This window comes from Giraffa tippelskirchi, chromosome 8 (assembly GCF_054371585.1).
Source record: "Giraffa tippelskirchi isolate mGirTip1 chromosome 8, T2T-mGirTip1v1.2.pri, whole genome shotgun sequence".
Classification (NCBI taxonomy): Eukaryota; Metazoa; Chordata; class Mammalia; order Artiodactyla; family Giraffidae; genus Giraffa; species Giraffa tippelskirchi.
This window is the reverse complement of record NC_137282.1, coordinates 108,035,526-108,050,706: the sequence shown is the minus strand read 5'-3', so window position 1 is coordinate 108,050,706 and position 15,181 is coordinate 108,035,526. Positions and strand designations below refer to the sequence as shown.

The 15,181-nt window shown below is 35.5% G+C and overlaps 1 protein-coding gene across 32 annotated transcripts in view; it reads right to left on the bottom strand.

The window, feature by feature from the left end:
* LOC145516810 (general transcription factor IIH subunit 2) overlaps positions 1-15,181 on the bottom strand; it is a 44,520-nt gene that overhangs the window by 26,369 nt on the left and 2,970 nt on the right. For 12 of the 32 annotated variants that reach the window (XM_081518485.1, XM_081518483.1, XM_081518486.1 and 9 more), the window contains 13 exons: positions 14,938-15,000; positions 14,225-14,302; positions 13,864-13,900; positions 13,561-13,647; positions 12,837-12,887; positions 12,464-12,518; positions 6,647-6,752; positions 5,101-5,191; positions 4,823-4,910; positions 4,208-4,315; positions 3,654-3,717; positions 1,693-1,796; positions 1,033-1,135 (listed from right to left, as the gene is read on the bottom strand). In XM_081518485.1, coding sequence (XP_081374611.1) covers positions 1,033-1,135; positions 1,693-1,796; positions 3,654-3,717; positions 4,208-4,315; positions 4,823-4,910; positions 5,101-5,191; positions 6,647-6,752; positions 12,464-12,518; positions 12,837-12,887; positions 13,561-13,647; positions 13,864-13,900; positions 14,225-14,302; positions 14,938-14,993 — 1,028 coding nt within the window. In that variant the 5' untranslated portion in view covers positions 14,994-15,000. The remainder of the gene's footprint in view (positions 1-1,032; positions 1,136-1,692; positions 1,797-3,653; positions 3,718-4,207; positions 4,316-4,822; positions 4,911-5,100; positions 5,192-6,646; positions 6,753-12,463; positions 12,519-12,836; positions 12,888-13,560; positions 13,648-13,863; positions 13,901-14,224; positions 14,303-14,937; positions 15,001-15,181) is intronic. The other 20 variants (XM_081518501.1, XM_081518500.1, XM_081518502.1 and 17 more) reach the window with 7 other exon arrangements.

Genomic DNA, 15,181 nt, shown 5'->3' with positions numbered 1-15,181 from the left:
CTCATTCTCAGTTCCTTTGAGTCATCTCTTCCACAGCTTCCCAAGGAAGTCTCTTTTTGAGACCTTAAAATACCTTTATTCTACCTATTTTTTTTGGCCACATCATGCAGCATGTAGGAACTTAGTTCCCTGACCAGAGATTGAACCTGCACTGGAAATGTGAGTGTTAACCAGTGGACTGCCAAGGAAGTCTCTATTCCACCTACATTTAAACAACAGCTTGGCTGGGTATATGATTTAGTTGGCAATAATCTTCACTCCAAATTTTGAAGGAAATTGCTCAGTGTCAGCATCCAGTGTTGCTCACGAGATGTCAATGTTGTTTTTTTTTTTTTGGCTGCACCACACAGCATGTAGGATCTTAGTTCCCTGACCAGAGATCAATCCTGCACCCCACTCAGTGGAAGCGCAGAGTCTTAACCTCAAGACCATCAGTGAAGTCCCAGAAGCCAAACAATTTTAATTCCAGGTCATGTGACCCCATTCTCCCCCTATAGAAATGTTTAGGGCTAATATTTTGCTGCAGTGTACTCTGAAATTTCACAGTGATACATGTTAGTGCAAGTCTGTTTGCCTTCAATATGTAAAGCACTCGACAGTTCCTTTCAATCCAGAAAATTCTCTTCTTCAATAGTAGAAAATATCCTTGAATATTTCTTTCCCATCTTATTATCTTTTCTTTATTTCTTAGATTATTTTGATGTTAGGCTTCCTGGATAAATCTTCCAGTTTTATACCATAGAAATCAACAAATGCTACAAATCAGGGCTTTTTTTTCTTTTTGGAGAGCTGATTTACCAACATACCACCACTCCTGCTCCATATAGATGGGTTCAAGGACTAGATTTCTGGAGATCCAGATCTGTTTAATGAATCATTTTAGTCATAAACAAGGCATTCTACATCTCATTTTCTATATTAGCAATAATATTGCCCAAGTGAATGACACTTTTTTTTGTAGTGTTAATAACAACATATTTGAACATAACTTTACCACTTGAAACAGGTATAAATTGATCAAAACTCATATACCTTTCTCCATTATGTTCTTCTAGGGGAATTTCTTGAAAAGCATCCAAAGGAAATAAATGATGGTAAGACCGTGCTAAGTGGGGAGCAGACACCAAAGTAAGACCTAAGATACAAAGCAGAAGGACATATTTAGTAACCCAAACCTCACAAAGATGATGCCTGAAATGTCAAATGATACAACTTAGGCTAAATATTTTCAAGTTTGTTTTTTCCTAGGATTGCCATCATTCATTTCTTAGTTTATCAGTGGCCATAAAAGGAGACTCCAAGATGGAGTCTTAGCTCTGTCACTAAGTATGAGATCTCTCTTGGCCCATTTGCTTACTTGTAAATGAAATAAAATTCTACAAATCTATTATTTTAATTCTTCATTCTCCTCATATGTTTATTTCATGAAGAGCTGCAAAAACATTGACTAGATCTACTGCACTGCCTTTAAAGAACATAGTTTTTCTGCAAAGAGAATCAGGAACCATCCAGAATGCCATGTTTATTTTTAAAAATGAAGTAGTAGGCACATAATGAAAAAACTAGCCTATGTCTCTTTTAACAGATCAAATACAGAAAGATAAGCACAGATTAATATTTATATTTAATAGCAATATAGGTAAGAAGTTATACAAGATTACTTTACTAGAAAATGAACAGTGGGTTTCTTACCACAGATTTTACATTCAACAGGAAGCTCACAGTACTTTGCCCGACACTGTGGGCAGAAATAGCCTCCTAATGTAAGTCCTGGCTCAGTGTTGCTGTCCAGATGCCTGTTGGGGGGCAGGGGGAGGGAACATTCCTTTTTAAAAAGTGATATACAAAGATGTGAGCAGTTAGAGCAAGAGAGGGGATGCCACTGTGATTTTAAAACCTTTAAGTTGTTTCATAGCTCACTTATGCTCTGTTCACGGCTGTATATTTTTTCCTGTGTTTTGTTTTGAACAGCTTCTATTAATGTCTTTGAATTCACTCCTCTTCTTTAGTGACTAATCTGCCATTAATCTTGTGGCTCAGCTGGTAAAGAATCTGCCTGAAATGCGGGAGCCCTGAGTTCGATCCCTGGGTTGGGAAGATCCCCTGGAGAAGGGAAAGGCTACCCACTCCAGTATTCTGGCCTGGAGAATTCCATGGACTGTATAGTCCATGGGGTCACAAAGAGTCGGACGCGACTGAGCGACTTTCACTTCCCTTCACTTCACTGACATTAATCCTAATCTAGTATATTTTTCACCTAAGACACTGTATTGTTCATCTCTAGAAATGTGATTGGGGTCTTTATTCTATCCTCCCTATCTCTTATCAAATTCATGTACTCTTTAATTTTCCTGAACACATAAGATACATTTATAATTTTAACACCTTACCTACTAGTCCTATCAACTGTGTTATTTCTGGATATGTCTCCATTCTATGATTTTTCTTCTTGTTACGGGTCATACCTTCCTACTTCTTTGCATGACTGGTAAATTTTTTTTAAACTTTTTATTTCATATCATAGTTGATTAACAATGTTGTGATAGATTCAACTGGACAGCCAAGAGATTTAGCCATACATACACATATATCCATTTTCCCCTAAACTCACCTCCCATCCAGGCTGTCACATAACACTGAGCAGACTTCCCTGGGCTATATACAGTAGGTCCTTGTAGGTTATCCATTTTAAATATAGCAGTGTGTACACGCTGATCCCAAACTTCCTATCTCTTCTCCCCATCCTTTCCCCTAGCAACCATGAGTTCATTCTCTAAGTCTATGAGGCATGACTGGTAATTTTTGATTCATAGCCAGATACTGTGAACTTTGTTCTGCTTTCAGTGATGGATTTTTTTTTTCAATTTAAATATGATGTATTTTTTTTCCAAAATATACTTAAGCAAATAGTTTGATGCCAAAACTTGCTTTTAAGTTTGCTGGCTGTCCAGAACAGCTGCTAGTCTAGGGTAAATTTGGTTTCACGACTGTGGACTCCATTCAACGCCTATGACATTAAGAGGCCTTTCCACACTGACTGGTGGGAATGAGCCATTCCCTGCCCACATGAGCTCGAGGGATTGTTCTGCTGCTCCACTCCAGTGCTTCTTTCTTGGCCTCCAGGAGTTTCCTGATACGAATGTACACATCAGTACTCAGCTAATGATTCAAGGTGGTTGATATTTCTCCAGGCAATCTTGATTCCAGCTTGCGATTCATCCAGTCCAGCATTTCGCATGATGTACTGTGCATATAAGTTAAATAAGCAGGATGACAATATACAGCCTTGACATATTCCTTTTTCAATTTTGAACCAATCTGTTATTTCACGTCCGGTTCTAACTGTTGCTTCTTGACCTGCATACAGATTTCTCAGGAGGCAGGTAAGGTGATCTGGTATTCCCATCTCTTTAAGAATTTTCCACAGTTTGCTAGATGATCGGTAGCATACTACAGACTTTTCTCCACCTTGCTGTTTTAGCTAGTAATATTACAGGAGTATATATAGTTCTCTCTCCTTTTTACAGCTATATAGAAAGTAATTGTCTACAAAAGTCATTACATTTCAAGCCTGTCTTTTTAATTCATAATTTACAGGAAGGAATTAACAATGTAAAAACATTATCATAAACAGTTTTAAGGTTTATACTTACGCCATGCTGAAAGAGGGTTTTGCATCTTGGTCAGACAGAGAAGCAATGGTATGCTGAGGAAATCCTTTATGGAAGAAAATATATTACTTTTTCTCCCCCAAGGAAATAGAAAAATTCTAGTAATAGAAACCTAAAAATGTTCCTACCAGAAAGCTCACAAAGTTGTGCAAAAGTTCTCTTTCCTGTCTTTTGTACATTTATTAGACCATGGTCAAACTGACAGCAATTTCTGGTTAGAAGAAAAATTAATAGTGGAGGAAAAAGGGGAAATGGAGGACCCTATGTCTACACATACGGCCTCAGACTCCAAAGTTTCACACGCATATTTTCTAACTTAACACCACTTAGTACATAACACATACTACATTTTAAAAAGAAAATGCAACTTTTAAATACTTTCTGACACAACAGAGGAGTCCATTACATAGTCTACTTTCACTTTATATAAGAACATACTTCTATGTTTAAAATTTTGGAATGTCCAAACCTATGTAGTTTATTTTTCATATACATTTTTAATTAATGTAATTAAATAACACAAAATAAACACTTACCCATACGAATAAGTGAGCATTCAGAATTTGAGCTAGCAGGAGGAGGACTAACATGATGCGTTAACAGTTCTTTGTAATGGCTTTCATCTAAAATAACGTGGTATGCGCCTAGCAAGCCAAGAAAAGAAGAAAAGAAACATGAGCTTTCCAGACATAAGAGTGATCTGTAATTCCTATATAATTCTATACATGTTTTACCATCTAAAAATGTTCATTTTCAAAATAAATGCTTATGTTAAATTACCATTTTTCAAAAAATTTATTTAAATAACATCTCTAAACTGACTTCTCTGAGAAGAAGTGTAATTTTCAATTTAATTAAAGCCAATTAACAAGATTTTCACTAAGTATTACATATAGTAAAATTCCTAGCTTTCCAGTAGTTATAATGGCTCCTCTAAACACTGACATAACTACTAAAAATTTCTTGCATTTTGAGATGATAGGTTATAGGACCAGTGATATATTTAATATGACTACCCACATTTTGGACTTTGGGACACAAACTAATTTAAATTTAGCAACGTAAAAAAACTGATAAAAGTATTCTAATGAATAAATTGTTACTTTTTACATAGTGATTATGAGTAAATATTGAAGATTCATGATATGTACCACCAGTTTCACGAGCAAGCGCAGTGCATACTCGAACCTCTGCAGACAATCCAATAATAGACACTCTGATTTTAGCCGCCTTTAGGGTCTTTGTAAAATCCAAGTAAATGGAGAGTTTTGAGAGAAGAAAAAAATGAATAATTAATATGCTTGATAAATACAATGTTCTGAAAACTAGTAATAAACTCAGAGAATTCTCGTAATAAATTTAGAGAATTCTAAAGAATTGTCTTTAGAGCTATAACTGGTTTTAATTATGAAGAAATTATTGGTTCTACCTTGATTAAATCATAGATGTTAGAGGGATCACAGGTTGTGAGGCTGCTAAAGATGATTAGGACTTCTCTACTTGTATGTCCAGGCATGTGTCTAAAAAAAGGAGAAAAAAAAACACTCCAATTAGGTATAATAAATTACATTAATTAAAAAAACTTATACTGATACACATACAAACAACAAGTACCCATGGTTTACACACTTAGACTATAGAACAACCCCATCTGTTTCAACATTACAAAGGAATGAAAACCTTGATGCCAGTTTTTCTAAAATTAGCTACACATAAAAATCATTCACTGATTCATTTATTCATTCAATAAATATTTATTGAATACTCTTTCAAGTTCTAAGGATAAAGTGATAAACAAGACCAATAAGGTTCCTGACATCATGCAGCTTACATTCTAATAGATTTGTTTCATACAAAGTCTAAAGTGTACATTGGAAAGTATGACAACACCATATGAATAAACTTTAAGGTGCATATGTGTGGCCTGAAATTGTAACATACTTCTTTTTTAAAGACTACAATTTAACCTCATGGTGATTGTCATAATACTCATAAACATCAGAGACTCTACCATTTAGGTGGCACATTGGTAAAGAATTCACCTGCTAAGCAGGAGATTCAAGAGACACAGGTTCAATCCCTGGATTGGGAAGATCCCTTGGAGTAGGAAATAGCAACCCACTCAGTATTCTTGCCTGGACTATTCCATGGATAGAGGAGCCTGGTGGGCTACAGTCCACAGAGTTGCAAAGAGTTGGACATAACTGAGCACCACCACCACCACCATTTAATTAAATGGTGGCTTACAGGATTTTAAGATATGATGAACTGTTCTCTAAACTAAATAGAGATATCTATGCTTTTTGGTGCAATGTTATCAAATTTGCAGCTTTCCTGCTTTAATTTTCATCATTACTGATATTGTATCTGGATTGTTACTGCTATTGTAATGGATACTGCTATTGTATCTACCTTCATTGTGTGTGTTACCTCCTCAACTACTTCAAAACTAAAAAAAAAATCTATTATTTAAAGGTATAAAAATCTGAGTCAGGATTGACTATCTAAGGATAAAATACATAAGATTTAACTATACTGAACACTTTCTTTGGGGTTTTAGCTATATTTTACATAGTTAAAACTGCTAGAAAAGTGCTATTATTAATTTACAGATATATTACAAAATAAGTTAATAAAAACCAGTATACAACAAACTCAGTTATTATGCCACATTAACTTCCACATATAATCAATTTTCAATAAAAATTTTTTTCATGGTATTTCTTTTGCTCTAGTAATATTGCTACAGCTTTAATTATATTTTTCTAAAACCTTTAAGTTACTTCAGCAACTAAAATGTAAAATCAAAATTATTAACCAACATCATACTATACATAAAGAATGTTAAATATTTCTCTTAATAACAATTTCATTATAGTTAGGTTTATGGATATGCATATTAACATTAAAATTTCAAATTAACTCATTCAAAAAATGTTGAAATAAATTGTAAACAGTAAGTGTAAACTACTAACTTTAGAGTCTGCATAGCCATGCTTAAGGAGTTATAAAGAGATGGTTCTCCATGGCAAGTCATATCTACAGCTTTCTTCAAAGAGGTTATATGTTTTCGTGGGTTTCCTAAAATATAAATGGAAAATCTCTTTTAATAAAAATGTATATATACACTACGGAAATTTACCTTTCTCCCAAATTTACATATTTATGATGTTAAACAGAATCCCTTTGATTTACATTTTCAGCAAGATACACTTTTATCAGAAATGTTATAAAGTCTCAGTCACTGAAAAACCCAAATACAAATAATCTTTTTGTCCATTAGCAATGCATTTTAATAATATTAACCTAGAATGCAAAACTTTTTACTCTTCATATTTCCTACTTCATCATTTTTAATACTAACATATGCTGACATTTAACATCTCTGAAATCATGGTGTGTCTCACAGCCACTGGCAGCCGGGCAGCCGGTGACACAGCTGCCACTGCCTGCTCATGTGAACGCTATTGCTATGCTGCCGCTCCAACTGCAACACGTGCACTGTTTGTGCCATTCATATTAACTTCCACTTAGAGTGTTTTTTTTTTTTTAAGCTTATACAAAAGGTTATATTTTTATGTAGAAAGGCGTGGAACAGAACAGTAAGGCACAAATCTGTTATTAGTGGAAGCAAAAACTCATTGATGGAAGAATGCCTACAATTCCATGTTTTTCTTCAGGGGGAGAAAACAACCACTTTATAAGACCTAAGAAAGGAGGATTTCCACAAAGAGATAAAACTGTGCTATGTTGTTACTGAAATAACCTTGAAAAGACTGTCTAGTTCATGCTAACCAATATAAATGAAGGGAAGAGAAACCGCCAAAAATTCAGACCTGTCAAACCACCAAGAAGCTGGTATGAACAATTCACATGTCATTTGACACTGTGTCAAAGGATAACTGCTACCGTGTTTCCTTCTTGAGGGCTCATAAAATAAAGGTATCTTACAAACAATAAAATCTGAGATTCAATAAAATATGGTATTCTTCAGACCTTTCCTATTTCATCACTGTTTTCATACTAATTAACGATAACAAAAACATCGACTTTATCATATAGCAAATTATCTTCCTACCATTGAACATTTAAATTAGTTTCAACTTGTCACTATTATACATACGGTTGCAAACAGAATATTTGTAGAGTGACACATTTTCTTCTTTCATAACATTTCCTAAGCATACTCCAAGGAACATTTTTTTTTCCTTTGGCTGTGCCTCAAGGCTTAAGCCATCTTAATTCCCTGACCAGGAACTGAACCCAGCCCCTTGGCAGCCAGAGTGCAGGGTCCTAACAACAGGATCACCAAGTAACTCTCTTACGGAACATTCTTATGGCTCTTTTCCAGAAAACGTTGAACAAATTAACCAGACTATCAGCACTAAAAGCATCAGTTTCTCCAGGGTTCAACAAGCCATATATTGCTTTTGAAACTTCACTGTGCTCATTTAAAACATGGAAAATGTTGTTGAGTGTGCCTCTCTTTTTTGAATACACAGTTCAGTTCAGTCACTCAGTTGTGTCCGACTCTGTGACCCCATGGACAGAAACATGCCAGGCCTCCCTGTCCATCACCAACTCCCGGAGTTTACTCAAATTCATGTCCATTGAGTTGGTGATGCCATCCAACCATCTCGTCCCGTCGGCCCCTTCTCCTCCCACTTTCAATCTTTCCCAGCATCAGGGTCTTTTCACATGAGTCAGTTTTTCGAATCAGGTGGCCAAAGTATTGGACTTTCAGCTTCAGCATCAGTCCTTCCAGTGAATATTCAGGACTGATTTCCTTTAGGATGGATCTCCTTGCACTCCAAGGGACTCCCAAGAGTCTTCTCCAACACCACGGTTCAAAAGCATCAATTCTTCAGTGCTCAGCTTTCTTTATAGTCCAATTCTCACATCCATACATGACTACTGGAAAAACCACAGCCTTGACTAGGTGGACCTTTGTTGGTAAAGTAATGTCTCTGCTTTTTAATATGCTGTCTAGGTTAGTCATAACTTTTCTTCCAAGGAGCATCTTTTAATTTCATGGCTGCAGTCACCATCTGCAGTGATTTTGGGGCCCCCCAAAATCAACCCTGCCATTGTTTCCACTGTTTCCCCATCTATTTGCCATGAAGTGATGGGACCAGATGCCATGATCTTAGTTTTCTGAATGTTGAGCTTTAAGCTAACTTTTTCACTCTCCTCTTTCACTTTCATCAAGAGGCTCTTTAGTTCTTCTTCACTTTCTTCCATAGGGTGGTATGATCTGCATATCTGAGGTTATTGATATTTCTCCTGGCAATCTTGATTCCAGCTAGTGCTTCATCCGGCCCAGCGTTTCTCCTGATGTACCCTGCATATAAATTAAATAAGCAGGGCGACAATATACAGCCTTAACATACTCCTTTCCTGATTTGGAACCAGTCTGTTGTTCCATGTCCAGTTCTAACTGTTGTTTCTTGATCTTCATACACATTTCTCAAAAGGCAGGTCAGGTGCTCAGGCATTCCCATCTCTTTAAGAATTTTCTAGTTTATTGTGATTCACACAGTCAAAGGCTTTGGCATAGTCAATAAAGCAGAAATAGATGCTTTTCTGGAACTCTCTTGCTTTTTTGATGATCCAATGGATATTGGCAATTTGATCACTCACGCCTCTGCCTTTTCTAAAACCAGCTTAAACATCCTGAAGTTCACGGTTCACATATTGCTGAAGCCTGGCTTGGAGAATTTTGAGCATTACTTTACTACTGTGTGAGATGTGTGAAATTGTGTGGCAGTTTGAGCATTCTTTGGCATTGCCTTTCTTTGGGATTGGAATGAAAACTGACTTTTCCCAGTCCTGTGGCCACTGCTGAGTTTTCCAAATATGCTGGCATACTGAGTGCAGCACTTTCACAGCATCATTTTTAGGATTTGAAATAGTTCAACTGGAATTCCATCATTCCCACTAGCTTTGCTCATAGTGATGCTTCCTAAGGCCCACTTAACTTCGCATTCCAGGATGTCTGGCTCTAAGTGAGTGATCACACCATCATGATTATCTGGGTCGTGAAGATCTTTTTTGTACAGTTCTTCTGTGTATTCTTGGCACCTTTTCTTAATATCTTCTGCTTCTGTTAGGTCCATACCATTTCTGTCCTTTATTGAGCCCATCTTTGCATGAAATGTTCCCTTGGTATCTCTAATTTTCTTGAAGAGATCTCTCGACTTTCCCATTCTATTGTTTTTCTCTATTTCTTTGCATTGATTGCTGAGGAAGGCTTTCTTATTCCTCCTTGCTATTCTTTGGAACTCTGCATTCAAATGGGTATATCTTTCCTTTTCTCCTTAGCCTTTAGCTTCTCTTCTTTTACAGCTATTTGTAAGGCCTTCTCAGACAGACATTTTGCTTTTTTGCATTTCTTCTTTTTGGAGATGGTCTTGATTCCTGCCTCCTATACAATGTCACTAACCTCCATCCATAGTTCATCAGGCACTCTATCAGATCTAGTCCCTTAAATCTATTTGTCACTTCCACTGTATAATCATAAGGGATTTGATTTAGGTCATACCTGAATGGTCTAGTGGTTTTTCCTACTTTTTTTAATTTAAGTATGAATTTGGCAGTAAGGAGTTCACGATCTGAGCCACAGTCAGCTCCTGGTCTTGTTTTTTGCTGACTGTATAGAGCTCCATCTTTGGCTGCAAAGAATATAATCAATCTGATTTCGGTGTTGACCATCTGGTGATGTCCATGTGTAGAGTCTTCTCTTATGTTGTTGGTAGAGGGTGTTTGCTAAGACTAGTGCATTCTCTTGGCAAAACTCTTATTAGCCTTCGCCCTGCTTCATTCTGTACCCAAGGCCAAATTTCCCTGCTACTCCAGGTGTTTCTTGATTTCCTACTTTTGCATTCCATTCCCCCATAGTGAAAAGGACATCTTTTATGGGTATTAGTTCTAGAAGGTCTTGTAAGTCTTCATAGAACCATTGAACTTCAGCTTCTTCAGCATTACTGGTGGGGCATAGACTTGGATTCAAAACTAGTATTTTGAATACTAGTTTGTTTAAATTTTCTTTTTTAACAGTTGTTTAATTCCTTTTTATTCGGTATGCAGTATGTCTTTTTTGCCCATTCATTCATTTGGAACTTCTTGTTGTTCTTATTTACTTGAGTAAGTTTTAAAATATTAACTATTTGCCACAGTTAATATACTGTGGACCCTTGAACAGTAAGTGTTTGAACTATGTACGTCTACTTATATGCAGATTTTTTTCACTAAGTACATACTACAGTACCACATGATGTGCAGATGGTTGAATTCTCAGATGTGGAACCGAGGAAACAGAGGACCAACTATAACATTATAAGCAGATTTTCAACTATACAGAGGGTCAGCACTCCTAATGTTCAACTTGTTCAAGGGTCAGCTATATATTGCAAGTATTTATTCTTAGAATCATAAATTTTAGAAATGAAAAATATCTAAGTCCAAATCCTTTATTTCATAACTGATAAACAAATCTAACAAGTTAAATGATTTGCTGAAAGACATATCCCTACCCAATGGCAGGACCAGTAGTCAAACCTTGATCATATGTTTCTCTATCCACTTTTCTTTCTACCACACCATACAAAAATTTTTTTAATCTCCTATTGTGTTATGAGTATAGGAAAAAAGCATATTTACATTACTCTCAGTGTGGTTTATAGCAGTGATTCTGTTCAGGGAAAGAGAGGGTATTCTCAAGAGGACTATAAGAATCTCCAGAGGATTTTTCGTCTCTGTACATATTACCTCCCAGGCACCCACAAAATACTATTATTAACTAGGGGGAGGGAACATGCGGGAGGGTTGGCCCTACATCCTTTCATTAGGGGAACCATCCTTCCCTCACTATATAATAATCCAGTTTAGATGACGTGGTGCAGGTGGAACTTATCCTGCTTCTATCCTACTTCAAGCAGAGACATGTAATCCAGGCCTACCAACAAAATACTTCATTCCCTTAGCCACTTGACTGCTCATGGATGGGCAGATCTTAATCAGGGTCAATAAGCACCCTCTCTGGAGCTTGTGCTAAGACTACAAACTAGGAGGGTCACGTAGACTTGAAAGACATCTTACTTAGGGATTTCCCTAGTGATCCAGTGGTTGAGTCTGGCTTGCCATACAGGGGACAGGGGTTCCATCCCTGGCCTGGAAGGATCCCACTTGCCTCCAGAAAATGAAGCCCTGTGTGCCACAACTACTGAAGCCCTTGTGCCTGAAGGCCCTTGTTCCACAACAAGAGAAGCCACCGCAATGAGAAGCCCACACACTGCAGCTAGAAAGTAGCCCCAGCTCGCCACAACTAGAGAAAGCCTGTGCACAGCAATGAAGACCCCACAGAGCCAAAAATAAATAAATAAATAATTTTTAAAAGAAGATTAAGTGGTTCTTGTGAATGGTTAAAATAATTTTATCCTAATACTTTCATGATTGAATAAACATTTACATTCATTGTAATACTATTCATCACTGTGCAGGACTCAATTAAAAACAGCTCATTTTAGGGACCTCTCTGATGTCCAGTAGTGAAGACTGCATTTCCACTGCAGGGGGCACAAATTTGATCCCTGGTCGGAGAACTAAAATCCAAAAAAAAAAAAACCAGGCCATTTTAGAGACAGAGAGTTTAATAGAAGGTTTTTAAAGTGTTTTACCAAGACAGCCTGCAGGAAGGTTTCATTTTGCTTATTAGGCAACCTCATGAACAGGGTTACAAGGTTAGATAAATAAAGCAAAGTCCTTGAGCGCGAAAAAGGTAATTTGATGCATACCTGAGAGTTCAGTCAGTTTTTCAGCTCTTTTACTCTTTGTTACAATTATTCCAATCTCAAAATAAAAACAAAAATGATTATTAACTTAAATTACTTCTTCTTGATAAGAATGTATGTAACTAAAATAAATGACAAATTAAAAAAGGAATAAGTAACGTGAAAAACTTTTGACATAAATTTAGCTATGAGTTCACTGTATATTGTTTAACTTCTAGAGTTATCTTGCTTTTCATTGACAAGTGTCACAGTAACTTGTACACAACCTGAATCACTTAATAAGTGATAGAATATATGTCCAATGTTTTAAAAAATACATTATATTTGGCAATAACATCAGGATGCTAATTCTGAATTATATCATTTATCTACATACCTGACTAATAGGATTTTGATCAAAATATTCCTCTACGAAATATTCCAACAACTGTTTAAAGAAAACAAAAAGAAAAAACTAGGTAACAGCAAAATAGCAACACAAAGAACAGGTTTTGTGAAATATATTTATCAAGCATTATTTCTTGTGATTTTTAAGCTTACAAATTTTTTAAAAATGTTAAGTAGTAAAAATATTGATAAATAAAATAGTACATTTTAAAATATTAAATAAATATAAAAATTAAAATATTAAATAAAATTGAATTTGAAATGGCAAGTGATGAGACAGGTTTAAGCTCAGCCTTAAAAGATGGAACCATTCGGACATGTAAGACAGAAATGATCTAAACAAGGAAAAGATCCAAAAAAGATAAACAGGAAAATGAGCAAAACTGAAGATGGGTTTTAATAAATTAGGAATAATCTGAATGCATTTATAAGCTGAGGAGATTAATTCAAGTGAGTCAAAGGAGAATGAATATTCAATAAAGAAAAGGAATAACTGATGAAGCAAGATCCTAACACGGAGTAGAATTTAAGAGCATAAATAATTAGCAACTTTGGTATACAATTTTGGTAAGTAATCCAGAGTAGTACTTCTACTTAGCTATAGTTTGCATTACCTCAAAAAAAAAAAAAAGAGTGCATTCTTTAAAAACATTTCTTTTAGAATTCTGCATCGTTCCTCACATGTAATACAAATCAGAATAATTTTAGTATACCTTTAAAGTACATGTCAGTCTATTTGGCTTTAAATCTTGGTCTTCCATTGTTCTTGATCCATCTACAACCACATAGAGATGGCGCATCTACCAAAGATAAAATCCACCAAATAAACAAAACACATAAATAAGAACACTTTTCAAATGCATTTTTGACCAACAAGTAAAAATGGCACTTAGCATTTACATATTCTACGTGTATATTTTTAATATATTCCTTTAAAAAGTTTATTCTATTTGAGCCAGAATGTTTGTGTAACTGAAACTAGTTCTGCACCAGCAAAGGGAGAAAGAATAACGTACCATTCCAAGCCGAACTTGTCCATGGTGCTCCAATACCCTGTTAAAGTTATGCAAAGGTTTTAAGGAAATACCACATACTACCTGAAAAATCACTACAATTTTTCAACTAAAGTACACTTTTCTAGGGAAGTAAATTATCAACTTACGGGATGCATATAATTATGTGCATTTTAGATAATCGCTGAAGATGAATTTCCCTGATGAGGCACTAGATTGCTGGGTCTACCCCCCCTATTTAAAAGGCTGTAAGTCAGATTCTCTGAAACACAGCTCAGATGAAGTGCTGAGGAGTGGGCAGAGGTGGACAAAAACCCTTAAAGGAATATATTTTACCTCTGTAACACACACAAAGGTTACATACCTTTTTCTCTTTGCTTTGAAGAGAATGTCTTCAATTGTAGCTTTAAGTGATCCGGATTCATCTTCTTTAAGAATCTCCCTATAGGAAATATTTAATTGTTTGAAAAGACGAGCTAAAATTTTATTAACCCAAGAGAAATGAAAACATGTCCACACAAAGACCTGTACCTGAATATTCACAGCTACATTATTCCTAACAGCCAAAAATTATAAATAATCTAAATGTCCATCAAATGGAGAAAGGATGAATAAAAAATACGGCATAAACATATAACAGAATACCATTCAGCAATAAAAAGGAATGAATTACTTATACATGCTACAATATGGATGAACTTAAAAACAGCATGTTCAGTTAAAGAAGTTGGACAAAACTGACCACATATTATATGATTACATTTACATGAAATGTCCAGAAAGGGCAAATCTAAAAAGACAGAAAATACATAGATTGATGGCTGCCTAGGACTAGAGGTAGAAATGGAATTAATTGTATATGGACATGAGGGATATTATTGGAATGGTAAAAATGTTCTAAAACTGGTTTATGTTGATGTTTGCACAGCCCTATAGATTTCTAAAAATCTCTGAATTATACATAGGAAACAGGTGAATTTTAACATGTGTAAAATATACTTCAAAAGTGTTGTGGGGGAAAAAAAAAACCTAAAACAACGCCTAAAAGGGAAGAGAGAGTAATAATGCCCTACTTACCATGTTCTTTCATAGCCTCCTTCCCATCGCTTAGTTCTTTCAGGCTCTTCATCCATTTTGTTCCTTACATATTGTAAAAAAGTCATTAGACTGTGAATTTATAGTCACCAGATGTACATAATTAAATTTGAAAAGTAAAGAGAGGGAAATAAACATACAAAGTAAAAAAAAGAAAACTCGGACTGCAAAGTCATATTATTCTTTGCAATTTATTCAATAATTGTAGTTGAATGCAAATACGTTT